Source organism: Heterobasidion irregulare, assembly GCF_000320585.1.
Source record: "Heterobasidion irregulare TC 32-1 unplaced genomic scaffold scaffold_07, whole genome shotgun sequence".
In the NCBI taxonomy this organism is placed as follows: domain Eukaryota; kingdom Fungi; phylum Basidiomycota; class Agaricomycetes; order Russulales; family Bondarzewiaceae; genus Heterobasidion; species Heterobasidion irregulare.
Window position 1 is genome coordinate 1,720,270 of NW_009258203.1, and position 19,950 is coordinate 1,740,219.

A 19,950-nucleotide genomic window follows, 5' to 3' on the forward strand; every position below is an offset into this window, starting at 1 on the left:
ATTCGATGACATATGAGACACAGAAAACTCGCGGGAAAATATGCGTTGATGTAGTTAGACGCCCGGCTGAGAATACTTCGACGCTGGATACTTGATGTCGCCGACTTGTCGATTGGTTCGTATGAAGTCTTTCGAAGAGTTGGCTCGTCGAGTAGATAACAAGCACTTACCATTGATCAAGCTGACAGAGACTGGCTTGAACGGCTCGCCTTAAGCGCATGTAGGTAAGTTAGTATGCAGGTTCTCACTAGGCGCCCGAACAAAGAAGTTTGTGGTATATATGACCAACTAATCTAGGTATCTCTCCTATAAGTATGCCAAAAAACTATCCACCGCGCCCTCTGAGTTCCTTTCTTATGCAGAACCGTATCTAAAATGAAGGGTCTCTGATAACGTGAGTATAGCCCACCAAGTAAGTTAAGACTCCAATATCTCTTTTGATGCCAAAATCCGATGAGCGAGTGCAGACAAGTTTGCATCCGCCATGATTACTTCAGGGGTATACTCTACCTCGAACACCTGTTCGATCGCGCGTGCAATTCTCTTTGCTTGACGCTCGGACCAAAAACGGAAATCATCGCGGGTGCGACCGTTCTCATATTCTTCGCCTTCTGAATTCTCGTCTGTGTTGAGATCGGCTCGGCAAGATAGAGGAATGAGTGAAGGGTCGGAATCAAGACAAAGAGGTACGATGTTCATCAGCGACGATCGAACTGAGCTGAAGTCTAGCGTCTCGAGTTTGTTCACTGCGACAATAGAAGCAGAAAGCCCATCAGTGATAAAGCCAGAGATCGCAAGGCATAGGATGTAGTACCGTAAATTTCGAGAGGGCCATCAAGGCTAAGCACGTTATATTTGCCGTCATGGTGATAGCGAACCTGTTTGCGATGTGTATGCGTAAGGACCAAACACCTTGGAAATTTACAATAGATGTCCGATAGCGTACCTCATACTTTCCGATCTGCCATGGTAATGCATCTCCCTGGAACACCACTTTACCGCTCTCAGGTTCGTTGCCTTCCTTTTTGCTGCTGTCCGAGCCAATGGGCACGTCTCCTTCCCACTCCTCATTGTGTACAGGCACCCACATCCCCAACGACGATGTCTTAGTGATGAGTTTCGACTGATTGGCTCCAACCTAGGTGTCAAGCATAGTCAGTAACTTTGTGCATCTGGGTACAAAGCCCGTCTGAGTGCATACTCGATATATTCCAATCCAATCGCGGCGAGAGTGATTGACGGGAGCCTGCCATTGTGCTGTGATCTGCTGGCCCAGGTGGAAGCGTAACCGACCGCCCGCGTGGTTGGAAACTATAGAGATTTTGTACTTGTCCGTCTCGTATGAGGACAGATCATTGGCGACGCGCCTGAAGACTTATCCATAAGAATCATGTAGGGAGGAAATGCGTAGATGCGACGCACGTAATCACAAGTTTCTCTCTGGATTGTTGAAGAAGGAACTTCGTGTCCTGGACGACTTCCGAAATCTTCGGGCGCGCTGGGCAGGAGGAGGATCAGCTTTGAGCCGGGCGCTCGAACCATCCGGTAGAAACGTCCTCATACATTTCGCCAAAAACTCTTCTACGACTTCTGCGGTCTCCTCGTACACTTTGTCGAATGTGCCCTTAACTTCCCTTGCGACGCGCCGAATCTCTGGCCCATGACGTCCGGCACGCGTTTCGAGGAGCCTCGCGTTCTTACGTGCAACCTTCTTGAACACCTTGACAAATCCAGCATCCTGACGGAGCGAATCACCGTACAACTTGCGCATATGGGGACTTCAGATAATGTGAGCGATGTACTAAAATCACTATAAGGCAGTGTGAAGACGATACGCACTTCTCGACATTGCGAAGGAACCACCAATACGAGAGGTGCCGTACAAAGGCAAGCACGTAGACCAATTTGCTGTCGCTGATGAGAGCGAGGCCAAAGAACGCGGCACCAGAAACTATTTCCGGGTTGTTGAGGTAGCTACAAGAATAATTGAAGGATTATCAATCAGGTTATCAGGATATGTGTAAAACAAATGGGCCTTGGCGCTCACCGGTAGATGCCAGAGTAATCTAGGTTGGATGGGAAGTCCTCCATGAAGAAATCTCCGTAAAACCACCCTATATTGCCTTTGGTAAGTGCATTATGCCTCGAGTGGGGAAATCAACGTACCGAACACACCGAGAACCTCAAACGACTCTTTCGACGCCCAAATATGCAAGGCGATGAGGATCTGAGATGGTAGTTGATATTTTGAAAAAGGATGACATGGCGACGATCGCTCACAGCACCCATTGTATGGCGAAGAAGTTCGTTCCCCACAGTCCAGTCGTTTGGAATTGAATATGTCTTCCAAACCAGTCCAAAAAACGAAACTGCGCGAACCAAGCCAGTTCAGAAGTTCATCGATCGTCCAGCCGTCGGGTACACACTCACTGTATGTCATGCACATGCTCAAATTATAGATCACTTTCCAGTTCGTGAAAGCCTCTTGGATTGCACCCTTACCACCGTCACGCTGCGGATAATGATAGTGCTTCATGAAGTGCCTCACAAGAGACTTCTTTTCGCTTTGACCCTGTAGGACAAGTCCAAGACCGAAACAATGGAAAAGACACCAGAAAAGCGCATGCGTGAAGTGGAGACCGAGCGTTGCCCGGTGGGATAGAGATGGAATGAATATCGACGCTAGTGGGTAGAACATTGCGAGGAGGAGCATGAAGTCAGAGGCCCTGGCAAGAAAGATACAGAACTTCATTACCGCCAGATACGTTGCAAAACGGACGAGTAAGCATACCTGAAAACGTCGAGATTGTGAATGAATATGGTATCCTTTCTGAAGTATCTGTTCAGAAGATCGTGATGCGATATGGGAGACCTGCTCCTCTGTTTCGTGATGACGGGTTGTGCCGTCGTAGCCGTCCTTCGGCGCCTCACGGTGCCGTCGTACTCGGTCTCCGTTTCAGTTTCGGTGGCCGTCTCTCCATCAGTGATAGAGGGTGTCGAGAGTATGTCAGACGGATCAGAGAATGAACGCCCACGATTCGAGTGTTCAGCAAGGTTCACATGCGACGGCGATTCCTTGCGCTGTAATGGGACACGCTCTGCAAGGGGCTTTCGCTGACCGTACATTCGCTCGATGTCTGCAGATAGTAAATGAGGTGCCGTTCGACGTGTATGCAAGATGACGAGACTAACGAGGATTCTCAAACATCACTAAAAAGGCGAATTGGGCTGCGTGCGCTGCCAGGCTAACAAATAGAACTGGGTAACTGCCCACTATCATCGACAAACCATAGAACCACGCGTAACCTATATGGAATAGAATCCGTTAGACACTACATGCAATGAAGCTGAGTCGTCTTACCGACAGAGTACATCGGATGAGGGGCTAACTCGAAAACACCATCGAAGACAAGATTCCCGCGCTGAAAGAAGCAGTCGCCCCAGTACCAACCGTAATCTTTGACAACATGGTGAGCTTCAGATTTGACCCAGAGGTTGAAGCCAATAAGAACGACGCCTCCGATCCACCTAAGTAATATGAACATCAGATAAAACAAAGCTAGTGACAACATAGAACGCGTTACCTCAAAGCGTGTACAAATATTGAAAGCCCTTCGGGAACGCGGAAGCAAGCAAAAGTGAACAGGCAATAAGACATAAAGTCACTAGGAAACGCAATTAGCATGGGTACATTTGAGGAGAGAGCTGCACGTGCTTGATCAAAATGACATCTACGGCCTGGCGGAAGAGCAGCCAGGTATTGTATTCCAGAGGCAATTCCTGTGAATGATCATGAATTTCGATAATTGGGAGAGGAAAAGAGAAAACCGACATCAAAGGAGTAGTCCTTGCCCATCTTACCCACAAGCTGATTCTTGATCCAGTTCCTGACCTCGGGCCTGCGCTCCTCGTCCAACCAACCCAGCCTTTGCACTTCTCTGACGATCCATTTCTTCTTGCTCTGTTTCGTCAGAACGTAGCCTAAGCCAGCGTCATAGGCCGATCTCCAGAAGGCAAAGTAAAAGAAGAAGAAAATCTTTCTCGGAGTACGTGGCAGTGTGGCGAAGAGAACGAGTTGGAGAGCCAAAAGGGCAATGTTGAGGATGTCGAGATGTGACTTTGGGTGCGCAGGGTGTAATAAGGCGGTCACGACGTCGTGCGTGGTCGGTACACGGAATACTACGCATATATATATATTTCAGCTCAATTCGACACGTAGAGCTTGCCAGCAGCTGCCAGCGTACCTTCACCGCTAGGGGTCTTTCCCCACACGACTTCCTCCTTGATGCCTTTATCGTGATCTCCGGACAAAGCACTCTCCACAGATGGTGCCTCCGACACCTTTGTAGGCCTGTGCCGCAGACCGTCCTGGGCAGCGAGTGACATGAGAAACTAACGCGACCTCGAGGAGCAAATGAGGTAGCAACGTAAAGTACAGACAAACCTTTGGGGTAGCTCTGTGCACTATCACGTGTTTTCGGCATCATGGCTCTCCTCTCTTTCATCGACAACTTAGCGCAAACGGCCAGTGGTTCTTCACTATATAGGCTTGCGATTGCAGGTCCCTAGCTGTATCCGCTATTATACATCAAGTCATCTATACTCTTCCAGCGGTATTGCCATACAGCCTATTAATCTTGGTATGCGACGCCTACCGCCTCTTCTTCCCATTCTGCCATCCGAATCTCCTAGTAGACCTATTGTAGCCTATTGTCTCAATGACAAGCATTTTCTTCCACGTTACATACTGGACGTGAGTCTGATTTAAAACGAGAGGAGCGTCCTTCTCTACAAGTGTTCAATTTTGTGTCTGAATTGGTGGTGTACGTCGCAATCGTCGGGATCTTCTACCAGCTCACAATGATTGTGCGGTGGTTCGGTGCACTCATTAGATATGATATTTTTCTGGACGATCATCGTGTATGACCTCTTGCATGCAGAATTCATGTCGAGCACCGAACGCGCAGGTACGCACCTTATTTCCCAATTTGACTTTCGAGTAAGGATATTGTTCCCCACTTAAGATCATGAAAGTAATCCCACGATGAGAACTCCAGCTTCGCCCCCAAACTTGATAAGTGAGCAATCAAGTCCCTGGCTAATACATCGGTAGATGTGATTGGGCTCTGGCGGCTTTGATAGATTGAGCACTGGTTGAGCGCAACAGCTGTGATCCTTGCGAATGTCGCGATCATCGTGAGCATCGATCTTTCGAAACACAATTGATGGGAATATGATGTACTGATCGAATGGCAAAAGTAAATTTCAGTTTATAATCACGCTCTCAGGTGGGCCCAGGTAGCTAGGTTGAACCCCACCCGTATCTATCACAAACCGTCAGATCAACAATACGAAAAAAGATGAAAGCAGAAAAGTGCTGCGTACCAATTATGATTTTTTGCACCACTACAGCTGGCTCGATCATCCACAACTAGCCAAACAAATTAGACCGAGATTCGACCCGCGAGTGAGAGGACAAAGCTTGCCTTCAGCGTATGCGAGCCCGGATTGGCCAGGAAGGTCCCTACGATAGGCACAATACTATTTGCGACCCACCCATCGAGGCCATCCCAGGCAGCTGGCTCCGCCCCAGGCGCGGCAAAAGGAATGAAATACGTTGTTTGTGGTGTTTGGGAGTCAACCTGTACACCGAGGGCCAGTGGCCTATCATCGCCATTTGCGTTCAAGGACGGCGACACTAGCACCGTGACGGTAACGTTCCCTGCCTGGCCGATCGTGTTGAAGTTATAGAAGTCGTATTCCCTGTATGAAAGGAAGTAGGGGTGTGAATATTTCTGGCATGTTTTAGAAGCTGAACTGACAGGCTTGGGCCACTGCCGGCGGTGTAGTTGGCTTCATTGTTGCCGAGTCGAGGCCAAGGTGTGACACCAGATAGCGTGCGTCCATAATTTGGAATTTCCATCCATGCAATCTCTCCCAATGTAGTATTGCGAGTGGCATGAGCAGCTTCGATTGAGATAGCTCCATCGCCTTCAACAAAGCCTATGGGATTGTATAAGTCACGAGTGAAATTTGGTTCGAGCGTGCTTCATCACCTTGGAACCCGCTTGGAACTATCGTATGATTGGCCGTGAAGGTTAGAGGGAGAGAGACCGGCGGTTGACCGGTAGCTATAGAGCTGAACAAGATCTGTGCAGCCTGAACACCTGTTACACTGCTCCAATCCACTGTGATCGTCACTCGTTGCTCAGAATTCTGAGGTGAGAGCGAGCCTTGCGATGGAGTAACCTTCAGCCACGACGCGTTGCTTGTCGCCGTGAACGTGAAGGGGATTGGACCACCCGCGCTAACGTCTACATAGCGGTCCCCGATAGGATCGAAGAAATCCAGAGACATCGACGGAGGTGGACAGCTGTAGCCTTGTGCGCATTGATATTGATTATCTCCTGGCCTGTGCGCGTTCAGTAACAATCAATGGTTAACTGAACACTGGTAGTACGGACCATGTGCCCAGCGTTCCCTCCGGCGTTATTCTCATGACGCCCGCAATATTGGGTTTCCGTGACTGTATTTTCGAAACAGGAGGCATTCTGCGATGATGTTTTTAGAAACCGTGAGGAGCAAAGACAGAAATTACCAACGTGTTTTGAGTTGGTTCTTGCCAATAATAATACATGACGTGAGTCTGGTCCATCATACTAAGCGGCCATTAGTCAACAGGGTCACTGATAGAAACAGATGTCGCAAACTTACTGGTCCCATTTTCCTACGATGCCCCAGTAAACGACATCAACGTTGACTGTGCTTTCTGCTGTGCATATCGGCTCACCGTTCAAGATGGAATGATATTCCTGTTCAAGGTCATAGTCCTGTTCGAACAGCTGCTCAACTTGGTCCGCATAGTCATTCGCACTCAGCCGCGCCTGAAACGCCCGCATGTTGTTGATTCCGGCCGATATCCACAAATTCGTCAGCGTATAGCCAGCCTGCACGGGATGGTACACAAGCTGGAAAAACGCAGGTTGCTTCGCAGACGGAAGACTATTGTAAATTTGTGATGCTGAGCGGTTCAGCGCATCCCAGGCTGCGAGGACATTGTCGGCCCTGACGTATCCGAAATGACATGAGCGATTCGATATATAGATGTCTAATAATGAACTCACTCTCGATAATTGATTAAGCTGTAAGTCGTACTGTTGAGCAGCTCCGGTTTGCGCCTCGACAGGAACATGGTCATGTTCGCGACAATGCTGGTGACTGTGTTAGAGTCCTTCGCCGACAACTCGAACTCCCGCTGCGCCCAGCTCGAGACGAAGCTGTTCAGGTTATTCGCTGACCAGCGCGTCGCGTTCCAGCCGTATGTGATAAGGAATTCGATGTCCATCTCGTAGGGTTTCAGGTCGCCAACATTCACGACCCATATTTGGGTGGCTTCACGATCAACGGCCAAGGACATTTGCTCGTAAACCTGGGTTGCGAGTTAGGTCTCTCTCTTGCCATCTTCTGTATCCACGATCCAGTACCTTAGATAATTGCGTGCTCTGTATGGGCAGCATTGCGAGTTCGTTATCTCTGGAGTTGACGCTGATTATCCTTTGAGTAGACGTACGGTGATCCATTTGAAGTCTCGAACATCTCCAACCTAATCGGCTTCAACAAGTGATGGGGTTGCCAGCTTTTTCAAAGACTTACATAGTCGAACTTTGGCCAAAAAATCAATTAACGCTGGAAGAGAGGGTCGGATGTTCACTTACATGATAATACACGCCAGCACCTCCAGTTCTGTTCCGCTCAGATGCGATAGGCAAGCGACGGATATTGCCCCAGCTACACTACATTTAGACAAGGAGTAAATCAAATAATCAAAGCAATGAACGAACTTGTCGTCGGTCCATAGGAGCGTGATGTCGTCGTCAACTCGCATACCTTCCTCATAATAACCCTGTACCTCTTTGTCTGGTTGGACAGCATATTATTTAATCGTAGGCAAGGACATCGCAAAGTATGCTCACAGAGACACCACATCTGTGGAATCGAAGTTATATTTGTGTCGGTTATCTGGTCCGAAAGAATTTGCCTCTGGTCTGCGACGATTTGCTCGAGCAAAGCAATGCTAGTCCCAGTAGACACGGGCACTGCTTTTGATTAATACCGAACAGGACACTGACAAGGACAGATAGGCTCACGATCGCCGTCGCCACGCATTCCCATGGTGTAAAGCGACTCAAATGTTTTAGACCTCTCGACGCCCACGACCCAGAAATTGTAGATATTTTGCGCGTTTGTGGAATAATCCCAAGGACCTGAGCCAAAAAGAGACCATTCGACAGGGATGCTTCGCATCAACGGTTCCTCGTGACTGGAGAGAATTCAATCGGGAAAATACAAAATAGGTGTTGAAGAACTTCGAACGCCAGAAGTTCGTGCAGACATACCTCGTACCCATAACCACGCCATACAGGTCTGCCAAGAACTGATTTTGAAGATCGTCCACTCCAAACGCGCTGTTGGAGATGTCAACTCAACACATCGCTCATGACTTAGGCGAGTAAGTCCTCACCTGCTCCACTGGGCTAAACGCCAAATTCAAGATTCAAGCACATAATAATTCTGAGCAAACAGCTTACCTGGCCAAAGATAATTCGCCTTCAAACGCAGGAGTAATTCGAACCTTTCATTGAAGAAAATCAGACTACGGCTATTATTGATTGTGGAAAACGAACACGTACAACTTCGTATAGAAGAGATGGTTGAACGGAGAGCCAGTCAAAGCTGCGCCCGTGCCATTGGTGAATTTTTCCATGGCCCAATTTTGAAGCGCAGGCTGCTCGTCGTTCAGAAAGATACCACGATACTTGACAGTGGGGGAGCCGTGCGAGCAACCGGAGGGAGATATAAAGATATCTGCATGTTGCGTCACCGGGACGTCTGCCCACCTTCGAAGCTTTTGTCAGGCAAGATTTTTCAAGAGCGAGCTCTGCGAACTACAACTCACCAGTACCACGGAGAGACGCCTGATATCCATTTAAGTGTCATATAATAAGCGATAGACGAAACAGACCCACCAAATTGTTCCGAATGGTCGTACAGGGCGAAAATTGTCCCTCTTTTGTCTGCGCCGATGATAACATACGCTTTCTCAATGCCCGGAAGGGGATTTTCGATCACTTTAGCCAAGAACGCCTCCCATTTTCCGTCAATCGAGGAGACATCCAGGTGAGTCCGGTTCACGATCTGTTCTATTAGCGACGACTTCCCGAGCGTACCAACGAAAATCGGAGGTGTGTTCGTCTTTAAGTTGGCAGATGCTGTAGATGCTGTCGCATTGGACAAACGAGGTGCAACGCCGGAGACTTTCTGGATGTCGGAAACGAAGTCAGATGCAGCGCGCTGTACGCCCGGCCACTCGTCTGCTGAGACCAAGATAGGAGCTGCCTGGCCCTTATTGATGACGGAGAACGAGGAACTCGACGACTGGGTTTGGAAAGAAACGCAAGTGTCTTGACCAATCGCACGGACGCCACAAACAGTGACCAAGACGAGTAGGCAAGCTTGACCCCAAAGATTCAGAAGATGAACCATGGCAGCGTTCTCCAAGACTAGTGTCGACTGTGCTCAAGGCGCGCCCTTAAGTATATGATCATACGCTGTCACCAATCAGCCAAGACCCGATGGACGCGTCTCCTCGTTGCATTCGACGTCGTTCTGCTGACCTTCCTCCTGCCCAGGCAAATATAGCCAGCGACTGTCTTGTATACGCAAGGGCCAATCCCGAGGTTGCGCCGGCATGTCGAGGGGGTCAGAAGAGGTCAGAGGAGGTCAGAGGACATTCGTCAGATCATTTTGCCAGTTTCGCCGGGCCGCCGAAGGAAGCAAGAAACACCACGACGTTAGAGTCGATCAGAACTTGTCGTTTGCTATTTTTTTTTCCCCGGCACGAGACCATGAACTACCTCACATGCACAAGGAAAGCAAGGCGAATCCGCATTCTTAGAGGAGAAGGCGACATTCAATGGTGAACTAGTGAACGCCACCATGCACCACTGAGGACCGGCAGGGTCCGCGGGAAGCGAAAGGAGGTGTGGCGGAGTGTGTCGGTGACTCGAAGTTCAAGTTTTGACTGCACATCAGGTTTTGTCTCATCCCTCCATGACTTCTGTGCATGGTAAAATTTGCTCAGGTGTGTAGCGCACACATACAATCCCTGAAATTGTCAAATGGCTGATGAAACAGCTAGTGTTGCAATTTACCACTTAGTATCATTCATCACTTAGTTCTGCCATCTGCTCAACAAGTATGTTTCTCCTCCGTCGCGGTGTCCCTCGAGTCGGGGCTGCAGTTGAATCTGGCGTGATCGCCATTACTATCCGGAAGAGAATCCCAGATGCTTCATCCCCTTTTCGCATCAATTCTCTTCCGATCGAGATACTTATGCACATCTTCACTTGGCTTGCCATCTTGAACCCATCCTACCTTGACGCAGAATTCACTTTTTCCGGAGACTAGTATAACCCCCGACTTCACCTTGGGTGGATCGTCGCGACGCATATCTGCAGGTACTGGCGCAACGTTGCACTCTCACAACCCCGCCTTTGGTCGTGCATCAACGTAGACCTTGGCATCGAATGGACCTTAGAAATGATACGTCGTACTCGCAATGTTCCGATCGATGTAGCGTTGTCTACCGATGCGTGGTGATCATCGTTACTAGACTACGGCACGGCTCATATCGCTCGTTCTTGGCCAGCATACGCCTATACAAGCCATACTCCAACACTTGCGCAACGCTGCACATCGTCAAAATTCATCAGGATTGCTCCTCCGGACCTGTTTTCCCGTCAGACTCCACGCCTGCGCTCTTTTGACATCGTAGCTTGTCACATTCCTTCTGATTACCCTTTCTTCACAGCCAACCTCGTCAGTCGCCTCCCGAATATTGCTCGATGAACCTCAGCCAAATGAACTGCAACTACATTCGTGTGCATAGCTTCTAGGTCTCCTCGATCGGATGCCCTCTTACTCGACACGACACCTCATTAACGTCCTCTCATCGTCCTTGATTTCTGGGAAGAATACCGTCCGCACCACCACACTCTCTCAGCTCGATGATCTCCGTATTTCCGGGCCCGCAAACAACTTCCATTGATTTCTTACAAGCCTCAAAATCTTTGCCACTGCAGCTCTCAAAATCGCTTGTCACCCACAATGCAATCATTGCATATATCATACCGCATGTGGCCGCAGCGACCATCGCGCTTCCCATCATGTATCTGGACGTGGCCGTCACCTCACAGAATGATAAGGTCGCCATACGACGACATTCTCGCGAGGTTGTGCACGTCTTAGATGCGCGCATTATCTTTGATGTCGCTTTTGAACTTCCTGGAGGTCTGTACCTTCGCTCGCTGTTCTACATCCTTTGCGCTGTTGTTTTGCTTGAGAATATAAAGGGCCTGACAGTCGACATCTCTTCCGATGCTGGCTTTGAACCCTCATACTGGTTGAACCTCTCGCGCAATGCTGAGCGTGTACAGACGATGGATGTGTCGGGTCAGGCGGCTATGTATCTCATTTCGGCCTTAAAACAGGAGCCTTCTCTCGGCCAGGCATTCAGTGCAGCACGAGTGCTTTTGTTTCCCGCGTTGAAAACCCTCATCTTCGGGAGGTCGACTACGACAAAGCACTAGGGCCATCATATTTCGACGAAAAAATTGTGAAGGTGTTCACTCATTGGGCGGAGATCGATAACCCGCTAGAGGAGCTAGAGATTATATGTTGCGACACCTTAGAGGAATGTATACGGGCTTTGAGAAATGTCATTCCCACTGTACAGAATGATAGTCGACGTTCCGCTGCTTCCCATCGAAGATACATTCCGATGCAATGAAGCATTAGCAAGACTTATAGTATGTTTCCTTTAATGCTACTTTACAACTCTCATAATATCGTGAACTGCATACACACGCGCATGTTCTAGTGCCGCATAACTCTTTCGATTAGCGAGGAGTAGCTACTAGCAAAATGGTATAGTACGAATGTCTGGCTCGCCGTAATTCAATTCCAATCTCTGAAGAGCACACGAGGATTCTTGGTTTCGTCTCACGATCGTCTTACCATGATGACGGTGATGGGAATGCTCGCACGGTCAAAAAATACCAAACCAGAGTGCGATAGAAAAAGTGTGCTGAAGATGCTATGGAAACACACGACAGTTTACTGCTACATGTCAAAGCGGGCGCTAGGGTTTTGAAATAAGTAGATAAAATTCCTCGTTTCTTTCGCTTGTTCATGCTTTCTTTCTCAGTTGCTGATCTCATCCTTAAACCCCTTCTCGCTCTGAACCTCGCCAGGGATGTCATCCAACTACAAGAGAGACGATCAGACCAGGCCGAAAGGTGAAAAACATAGGGAGTTATACCTTGTCAAGATCGGAGAGCGCTTCCTCAATAATCTTGACAGCCTTGACGATATCCGCTTCCTCAATGACCAAGGGGGGTGCGAATCGGATGCTGTAAATAACCATGTCAGTATATACTGGATGAACTGCTCAATGAAACCGGATTTTCCGGGAGCCGAATTACATGTTGACGTGTGTCGGCTTGGCCAACAGGCCCTTGCTCTTCAGAAGCAGACAAAGCTGCCACGCGCTGCGGCCCTTCGCGCTCTGGGTCTCATCGATGACGACCGCGTTCAGCAGGCCACGACCACGTACGGTCTTGATGAGCGGCGATTTGATCGCGCGGACGAGCGCACGGAACTTCTCTCCGAGTGCGGCCGCACGCTCCGCAAGCTGCTCTTCGAGCAGCACATCGAGCGCCGTCATTGCGACCGCGCATCCGAGGGGGTTTCTGTGAGAAAAACAAGGCCCCAAGATGTCGTGGTCAGTTACTAGGATGATATGCGAAGGCCTGATGCAGTGACAAACCCGCCGTAGGTGCTCCCATGCTCGCCGGGTTTGATGCAGAGCATGACGTCACGATCGGCTAGGACCGCAGACACAGGGTACACTGAAAGAGGAGGATTCAATCAGCGTCAACGTCGAATGCACCTGAGCACGCAGCGGAACCGCAGCTGTGAGAAGCTTACCTCCTCCTGATAGTGCTTTTCCGAGGAGAATGATGTCCGGTCGCACGTTGTCGTATTCACAACAGAGCAACTTTCCTGTACGACACAGCCCCTAGAAGACACAGACGGGCGTTAGAAAGGAATTATGTGTGAGAACGCTCAAAAATGTAGTGTGTTCTTTTTTACCGTTTGAATCTCATCACAGATGAACAACACATTATGTTTCGTGCACAACGCACGGACCTTTGACAAGTAGCCCTCAGGGGGCACAACAATCCTAATGTGAACCTCAGCTGAGTTCCCAGTCCTTTCTGATGATCCGGTAAACCCTTACCCCGCTTCACCCTGAATAGGCTCGATGAGGAACGCTGCGACGTCAGTGCCGTACAGCTCGAGCGCGCGCTCCAAGTCTTCGATAACACCATACCGAATGGTCCTAGTCTGTGCGCCGTCCTGGAACGTAGGCCCTACTCCTTGGAGATACGGCCCAAATCCTCCTCGGCTTTCTGGATCTGTGCTCATGCTTGAGATACGACCTGCCATCAGCGATCACGCAGTAACGCCTGAAACGCAGCCACTGCACCTGATGACGCCGAGCGTCCGACCATGGAAATTCCCCTCGACGCTCAGCACAACTGCTTTGCCGTCGCGGATGCCCTTTTTCTCGTAGCCCCACTTGCGTGAGAGCTTGACGGCGGTCTCGACGGCCTCGGCGCCAGTGTTCATTGGCAATACCATGTCGTATCCGAACAGGGTGGTCACCTTCTGCGCGAATCGCCCAAACACCGAGTTGTAGAACGCGCGAGAAGAGAGCGTGAGTTTCTGCGCTTGTTCCACAAGGGTGGCAACGATACGTGGATGACAGTGGCCCTAAACCAAGTCAGGAGAGATGATGTCAGGACCGGACATTTCGAATGGAAGAAAAAGAAGACCAATAGGACGCACTTGGTTTACCGCACTAAGCGAGAGAAAGGAACGGGAGTCAATGAATCAGGAAGCAGCGGGGACAGATCGTGAACTTACGAGTACGCGGAAAGCATGTCGATGTATTCATTGCCTTCCGGATCCCATACCCTGTACTCCGGAACCATCAACCACATGCCAGAGTGTAGTTCCATGTGGGTTCAAAATTACTCACTTGGCTCCCAATGCGCGGTCGAAGACGACAGGAAGAGGATGATAGCTATATTTAAGATGTAAAATGATCAACATCCATGCCGAATGAAGCGAACATGAGTAGCGGTAGCTAATAGTAGCCATTTGACTGCGCCCCCTGTACCATAGCAGCAGGTCCGTTCTAGCGATTGCGACCGTAGATGAACAAAACACGCTGGTCGAGAACTGGTGATGGATCACACGCACGGAAAGCGCGATATGAAGATGCTTGACAGGGTAGGCTGTGGCAAGGTCTTCTCCGAGTGTGCCAATGCCCGGTAGATGGTCAGGAACTGGGACACAGCCTACCACAACGCCTTGCGCGAGTGGGACCGGAACAGTGCGCAGCGCTTGCCCCCTCGTCCACAGTCTATCAGAGGTGGCACACTGTGCCCTAAACTCGTCACATCCCTTTCAAGTGGGCGAACTTCCGAAGGATTTCCCCGACCAGGCGCCCCCAAAAGCATCGGAAGTCCGAGGCCGGGCTGGCTCACGGTCCATGACCTTGATCGTTCGCGAAAGACACGACGCGAGAAAAAAAAAAGAGTTCGCATCACACAACAGATCATCGTACCCCGGGCTCAGTCAAAATAGCGCCCAATCGCAAAGAGGGCCGGCGGGCCACCGTTCCCCGCAATCCTCGTTCGCCAATCGCCGATCCGCAATTTACAGAGAAGCCAACCAAGCAAAAAACACTCACTTGTGTGCACCGAACTGATGCTCCAACTGAATCACGTCCGCCGAAGATAGATGCACGGAGCCGCCACTTCCCGACTTGCCGCTTGCCTTTCCATTTGGATTCGCAGGCGCCCCTTGTGCGCCATTGTCAGCGAATGCTGATGGAGCCATCGTATCAGTGGATTTGTCGTGTGGAGAGTGTGCTGGCGGAACAGATAGGATGTGGCGAAGAATAAGACAGAAATTTGCCGTCGTCGTTGAAGAGAGCGAGCGAGGGCGATCGATGGGCCACGCCGGCACCGGACGGCGGTTTATATATGGTCGGCGCCGGGCGGAGCATCCTGAAGACAGGAGCAATACAGCCGCCTGAACAAGCGCCCGTCGCCGCCGCTCCCTCCTTTTCGAAATTCACCCGCACTCCGCTATACCGGCGCTGCGGCTCTGTGCCACACCTCCTTAGGAGCAACCGTTCGCCGTGGACAGCCGATACATAGTAGCATCAAGTCGCGTATATAGGTTGTGCATACTCATAAATCAGCATCCAATGTCAGGGTGGTGCTACACGGCCCGAACGGAGCCACCTCCATAATAATAAAAACCCATATCGAAACGAAGGGGAGTCACCGTCCAGTCTCACCGCTATACCGGCCACCATTCACTGCAACTCCGCAGGCCACTCCCGCCTGGGCATCCATCGGCCTTTCGCATCGAAACGGGGGTTCCTCTCGAACGTGACACCATCCGAAGTGCCCCGACCGACCGGGACTGCAGCGTCATGATCGCGCAATACGAGGACAGTCGGACGAACGCGCCGACGCCGACGACGATGCATCGACAACATCGCAGCATCGCAAAATCGATGACAGGAAGAAGGCCCAACAAGAACAATAACGACGAAAATAGCGAATGATGAACAAAGAGAACACGGCATGCGTCAGTGCTTGCTTCCCACGGATGATGCAAGATACTCACGGAACCACGTCCAGGCATTCGTGCCCATGACAAGCTCCCAGTGCGCGCGCACGCTCCCAAGGTACCATAAGTTTCCCTCCGTCTCCATCTTTCCCCACTCCCTATCCCACTCGCTCACCGTCCGCTTCTTTGCACTGAGCACGCACCAAGAATAGCAAAATATAGCATATGTATATCGGAAATTCAGAGATGAAGATGAATGGTTTCGTTCAGCAAATAGGTAGAGCGAGCGGAAGAGATGCAACGCACGATATGGCCCATATGGGATGCACCTGCGACAACATATCTCGCTCCTTCTCTTTCATCGTCCGCATCGACATGTGCTCCACTGTCGTGTAGTTGCCCGAGATGAGTGTGACGTGCGTGATGAGCATGATCGCAGTAAATAGCGCAAACAGACCCGCCCTGTTCAGAACCGCATTTAAGAAGATAGGATTCCGAGGGGAAGAGAGCCCTACAGAGCGATGACGACGATATGCTGTGGGTCAACGGACACGCTCATCCCCTGCGCGGCATTGGCGCGCGCATTGAGCCCGACGAGCGTCGAAAACGTCCACAAGCAGAATAAAAGCGCCCAAAACATAAGGTCAACAAAGAACTGCCCGATCATCGTTAAAAATGCCTTCCTCTTTTTGAAGAAAAAAGCGAGCGAACCTTGTGGTTCTGCGCACCGACACATTGTCCAACCCCTGCGAGAAGGGTTCGAAGAAAAATCTGTCAGCGGCCGGATTGATCGTCTGGGGCTCAGATAGCCAGCAACTGCCCGAGAGACTCACAAGGACAGTGATGGTCGTACTTGAGCACGCACTATGGAGATACGTCACCAAACTGGATTAGCGCGCGGTTCACGACAAGTTATTTTTGCAGACTGCATAGGAATGGTGCAGAAGTGAAGTGAAAAAAAAAAATCCCCATCAAGGTGTAATAACCCTCGATGGGGCACCAAGAAATACAGACCGGGTGCCGGCTGTGCCTAAGTAGCCCAGTGAACGTTTCAGCGAGGTGAATAAAAGACCTTTGGGCCCAGTGTCCGAGTCGCCACTCCTGAAACGTCCCGGCATGGAACCCCTTCCGCTTTGTCTCATCCCGTTGACATCGATAGATGCCACAAAAGACGCCCCGAGATAGATGATATCAAAGAATAGAAAAAGAAGACACGAAATGTAGAAAGTGTAAAGCAGAGACATCCACGTACCGTCCCACACGCCCGACAATGATGCGCCCGTGGCGGCCGCACGAAATTGCACCGCCGACAATACCGGAACTCCTCCGCAAGCACAGGCGTGCCAGGCGGCCGCCGCATGACGGCCATGCTGAAACTTTCCCGCTTCTCCCCATTCCCATTCCTCCCTCGCTCACGCTTGCGCTCCGCATCCGCATCCTGATACCTTGCCCGCTCAGCACCCTGGTCGCTCGCCTGACGCCCACGGCCCTTGTACCGCTTGCGGTCCTGGTCTTGGTCCCGATGGCCGGCACCTTGCGTATGCCATTGCGAGTGTGGGTGGGCGGGGTGCCGCGATGCGCGGGAGCGCTTTTCGGCGTGTGTAGAGGGAGAGGCGGGCGTGTCGTGAGAGGTGAACGGTGTGTGGGACGTCGACGCCGACGCAGAGGGCGATTCGGGCGGGGCAAATGTGATCGCTGGTGAGGGCGTCGCTGACGATGGCGTGGTACCTCCCTCCTCTGTTTCATGTTCTGGCTCGGCAGAGGGGGAAGCAGAGATGGACGACTCTGGCTGAACGAGGGGCGTGCCGCGCTCAGCGCCAGTGTTCAGCGCCGGCAAGGCGGCCTCGCGCGCACGGCGGCGATCGACGCTGCTGTAACTCAGGTCGTATGCGTCAACTATGACTGCAGGCAAGTGCGAGGCGTGGGGACGCGTCGCTGCATACGGGATGCCTATAGTCTCAGTCTCGGCATCGTCATGTGCGCCGTCGGCGGCGTTGGGGGAGGTCGGGTCGAGAGGTGCGGGAGCACCTCTGTAAGAATAGGAGTAAGAGAAAGAGGGTGTAGGTGGGGATGCGGATGTGACATGCTGCAGGGAAGGGAAAGAAGTTATGAGTTGAGGATCTGAACCGTGAAAAGGCAGGACATAAATGGTGAGGGTGGGAATGCGAATATGTGAGTGATGTCATGTACGTCCAGGGATATGAGCGCAAGTACGACGTAGGTGCTGCATCCATGGACACGAAATCCGCTGCGCACCTCCTATCGCCCGACCAGCCGGGCCGCAGTGGGATAGCGCCCTACTACAACAAGCTCACAAATCAAGAAAAGCTGCCAGGGTCAAGAAGGAACGGCGACAAACGACGCAGGGTAATATTTTTAGATTTCATGTTCCGTAAGGAGTCTGTTCGCCTGCGCCGACGAAGCGCGAAGGCATTGCCCGCACGTCCACACACAAAAACAGAGACAGATACCGCGAGAAGGTAGAGCACTTTGTCTTTGCGGAGAAGCCAATACTCCAAGATCCACAAGACATCGCGAGTGCGCGAATGCTAATTAAATCATAGGAGTCACTCACATCTTTTGCGAATCCTGGCGGTGTGAACACAACCTATTGGAGACAAGGCGATGGTTCGCATCCCGAGGAGGGTGTGGAAATAATAATTGCCCACCTTAATATAAGCCCAGACGAGCATGAACCCGAGCAAGAGAAACACTACGAGAAACGCCACTGTCGCGGGGAGCACAGGTAAGCAAGCTATCAAACCCGCAACTCATCATCCTTCCGATCTGTACCACCACCCACCATCACACGGACCTATCCGAACAGATAAAAGAGAGCCAAGACTCACCTCCTGTCCCTCTCCCACCCAACGCGTCTCCTGATCCGTTACGCTTGATCATAGGCACGCAAAGTCTCCCAATATACACATAGCAGGCGTACGCGATAAGTGCACCCGCGATGCCAACTGCGAGCTTAAGCGTGATCCATGGCTGCTTGGTGCGCCGTGCGCGCTTCTCGTGGGAGCGCATACGGGCAGCGGTGACGATATCGGCGCAGGAGCGGTGTTTGGTGCTGGTGCTGGTGGGTACGCCATTGGAGGCCATGCACGGTCGAAATTTGCGTAGTGCGTGTATATGTACGGGAGTCCTGACTTACTTTCCTATACACTTACTTGCCTGCTCGTTGGTCAGTCGAGGGAGGACGACGAGGACGACGGGCAATGGGCGACGGGGCTTGCGACGGGCTGAGCAAGGCGGAGCAGTGACGCAGCCGTTGTCCTTTCGGCAAACGCCGAACCTATCATCGGCTGAATTTCCAACTTTTCCTTGCTCATTTCGCACCACAAAAGCCAAAACAAAACATGGGTCACAGCCCTTTCCCTCTCCCTCAAACATACCACTATATCCTCTTCTCGCTGTCCCCTCCAACGACAGACCCGCTCCGGATCCGCAAATCGATCCAGGATGCGCTCAGTCAGTCGTTTGGTCTCACGTCCGCGAGCACATACCTCGACATCTTATGGATCGCAGACGACGGTAACCAATCTGTGGTTCGCACTGGACCAGCGTAAGCCTTTTTATCTATTTCCCATGGCTTTCTCGCATTCTTTGAGTCAATAAAATGACCGACACGAAATGGACCACCCGGTGGGAAAACAAAGTGATGCCACGCGTGTGATGGCCGCTGCAGCAGCTGCGTCCCCCGGTGCTGGCGCGTTACGCCTTTCAACGACCCAGGACTCCCCGTTCCTGCCGTCCTTGATCCCTGCCTTCTCTCCCTGACCGTTCCAACTCCTCCAACTGCACCCGCCGCCGTAATCCACATCATCATCCAATCAAGGTTTTCCCGCCTGAGAACGCGACGATCCCTTCGCCACTGGTCCCGGCGTCCTTCTCGTCCCTCTCGTTCCTCTCCATTCGTCATCGAGTGTCATCTACCGCACTCTGCGTGTGAAACGCATCCTTCCATTCCACTCCGACCCATTTCAGTTAATCACGTCCTGCGCCTCCTTCCGATCATACACCACACGTATATCACGCAACACGCCGCATACAATCCAGATGATGCGTTTACTTGCTGCCTTTATCCGCCGTGTGACGTCCTGCACGCGCCCCGACCGTGAAACGCCGAACCCAAGCAACCTATTATAGCCATGGACGTACAACGAAGTTCGA

At 51.3% G+C, this 19,950-nt stretch overlaps 8 protein-coding genes across 8 annotated transcripts; 2 read left to right on the plus strand and 6 right to left on the minus strand.

Moving 5' to 3' along the window:
• Positions 1-226: 226 nt before the first annotated feature.
• Positions 227-4,386, minus strand: HETIRDRAFT_477618 (uncharacterized protein; the record flags this gene model as incomplete). Its single annotated transcript, XM_009550257.1, has 18 exons — positions 227-746; positions 815-878; positions 947-1,138; positions 1,202-1,367; positions 1,423-1,498; positions 1,564-1,778; positions 1,840-1,974; positions 2,048-2,114; positions 2,167-2,227; positions 2,281-2,369; positions 2,431-2,726; positions 2,792-3,137; positions 3,193-3,306; positions 3,362-3,528; positions 3,585-3,665; positions 3,692-3,780; positions 3,833-4,179; positions 4,245-4,386. The coding sequence occupies 18 exons, from the start codon at positions 4,384-4,386 to the stop codon at positions 418-420; spliced, it is 2,976 nt and encodes a 991-aa protein (XP_009548552.1). The 3' UTR covers positions 227-417.
• Positions 4,387-5,265: 879 nt separating this feature from the next.
• HETIRDRAFT_322477 (uncharacterized protein) lies at positions 5,266-9,543 on the minus strand (the record flags this gene model as incomplete). The annotated part of the gene is made up of 22 exons (XM_009550258.1): positions 5,266-5,324; positions 5,386-5,431; positions 5,478-5,763; positions 5,823-6,003; positions 6,057-6,412; positions 6,465-6,551; positions 6,603-6,659; positions 6,715-6,727; positions 6,791-7,065; positions 7,125-7,429; positions 7,485-7,502; positions 7,571-7,603; positions 7,654-7,662; positions 7,716-7,788; positions 7,842-7,917; positions 7,974-8,096; positions 8,148-8,320; positions 8,397-8,481; positions 8,589-8,632; positions 8,691-8,897; positions 8,957-8,975; positions 9,027-9,543. 22 exons carry the CDS (start codon positions 9,541-9,543, stop codon positions 5,266-5,268), a joined length of 3,042 nt encoding a protein of 1,013 aa, XP_009548553.1.
• A 1,523-nt stretch (positions 9,544-11,066) lies between these two features.
• HETIRDRAFT_103437 (uncharacterized protein) lies at positions 11,067-11,648 on the plus strand (the record flags this gene model as incomplete). Its single annotated transcript, XM_009550259.1, has 1 exon — positions 11,067-11,648. One exon carries the CDS (start codon positions 11,067-11,069, stop codon positions 11,646-11,648), a length of 582 nt encoding a protein of 193 aa, XP_009548554.1.
• A 613-nt stretch (positions 11,649-12,261) lies between these two features.
• Positions 12,262-15,114, minus strand: HETIRDRAFT_477620 (uncharacterized protein; the record flags this gene model as incomplete). The annotated part of the gene is made up of 12 exons (XM_009550260.1): positions 14,882-15,114; positions 14,165-14,209; positions 14,050-14,100; positions 13,972-13,984; positions 13,610-13,896; positions 13,361-13,549; positions 13,213-13,303; positions 13,048-13,138; positions 12,887-12,968; positions 12,543-12,809; positions 12,380-12,470; positions 12,262-12,324 (listed from the first exon to the last, which is right to left on the minus strand). The coding sequence occupies exons 1-12, from the start codon at positions 15,028-15,030 to the stop codon at positions 12,262-12,264; spliced, it is 1,419 nt and encodes a 472-aa protein (XP_009548555.1). The 5' UTR covers positions 15,031-15,114.
• Positions 15,115-15,336: 222 nt separating this feature from the next.
• Positions 15,337-16,414, minus strand: HETIRDRAFT_477622 (uncharacterized protein; the record flags this gene model as incomplete). Its single annotated transcript, XM_009550261.1, has 4 exons — positions 15,337-15,624; positions 15,832-15,965; positions 16,081-16,236; positions 16,290-16,414. 4 exons carry the CDS (start codon positions 16,412-16,414, stop codon positions 15,515-15,517), a joined length of 525 nt encoding a protein of 174 aa, XP_009548556.1. The 3' UTR covers positions 15,337-15,514.
• Positions 16,415-17,130: 716 nt separating this feature from the next.
• On the minus strand, positions 17,131-18,998 carry HETIRDRAFT_477625 (uncharacterized protein; the record flags this gene model as incomplete). The annotated part of the gene is made up of 4 exons (XM_009550262.1): positions 18,624-18,998; positions 18,444-18,561; positions 18,350-18,382; positions 17,131-17,860 (listed from the first exon to the last, which is right to left on the minus strand). Coding segments are annotated over exons 2-4 (786 nt in total), but the record flags the coding sequence as incomplete, so codon positions are not given.
• On the minus strand, positions 18,533-18,879 carry HETIRDRAFT_321973 (uncharacterized protein; the record flags this gene model as incomplete). The annotated part of the gene is made up of 2 exons (XM_009550263.1): positions 18,533-18,561; positions 18,624-18,879. 2 exons carry the CDS (start codon positions 18,877-18,879, stop codon positions 18,533-18,535), a joined length of 285 nt encoding a protein of 94 aa, XP_009548558.1.
• Positions 18,999-19,136: 138 nt separating the features above from the next.
• Positions 19,137-19,557, plus strand: HETIRDRAFT_322474 (uncharacterized protein; the record flags this gene model as incomplete). The annotated part of the gene is made up of 2 exons (XM_009550264.1): positions 19,137-19,342; positions 19,437-19,557. 2 exons carry the CDS (start codon positions 19,137-19,139, stop codon positions 19,555-19,557), a joined length of 327 nt encoding a protein of 108 aa, XP_009548559.1.
• Positions 19,558-19,950: the final 393 nt, after the last annotated feature.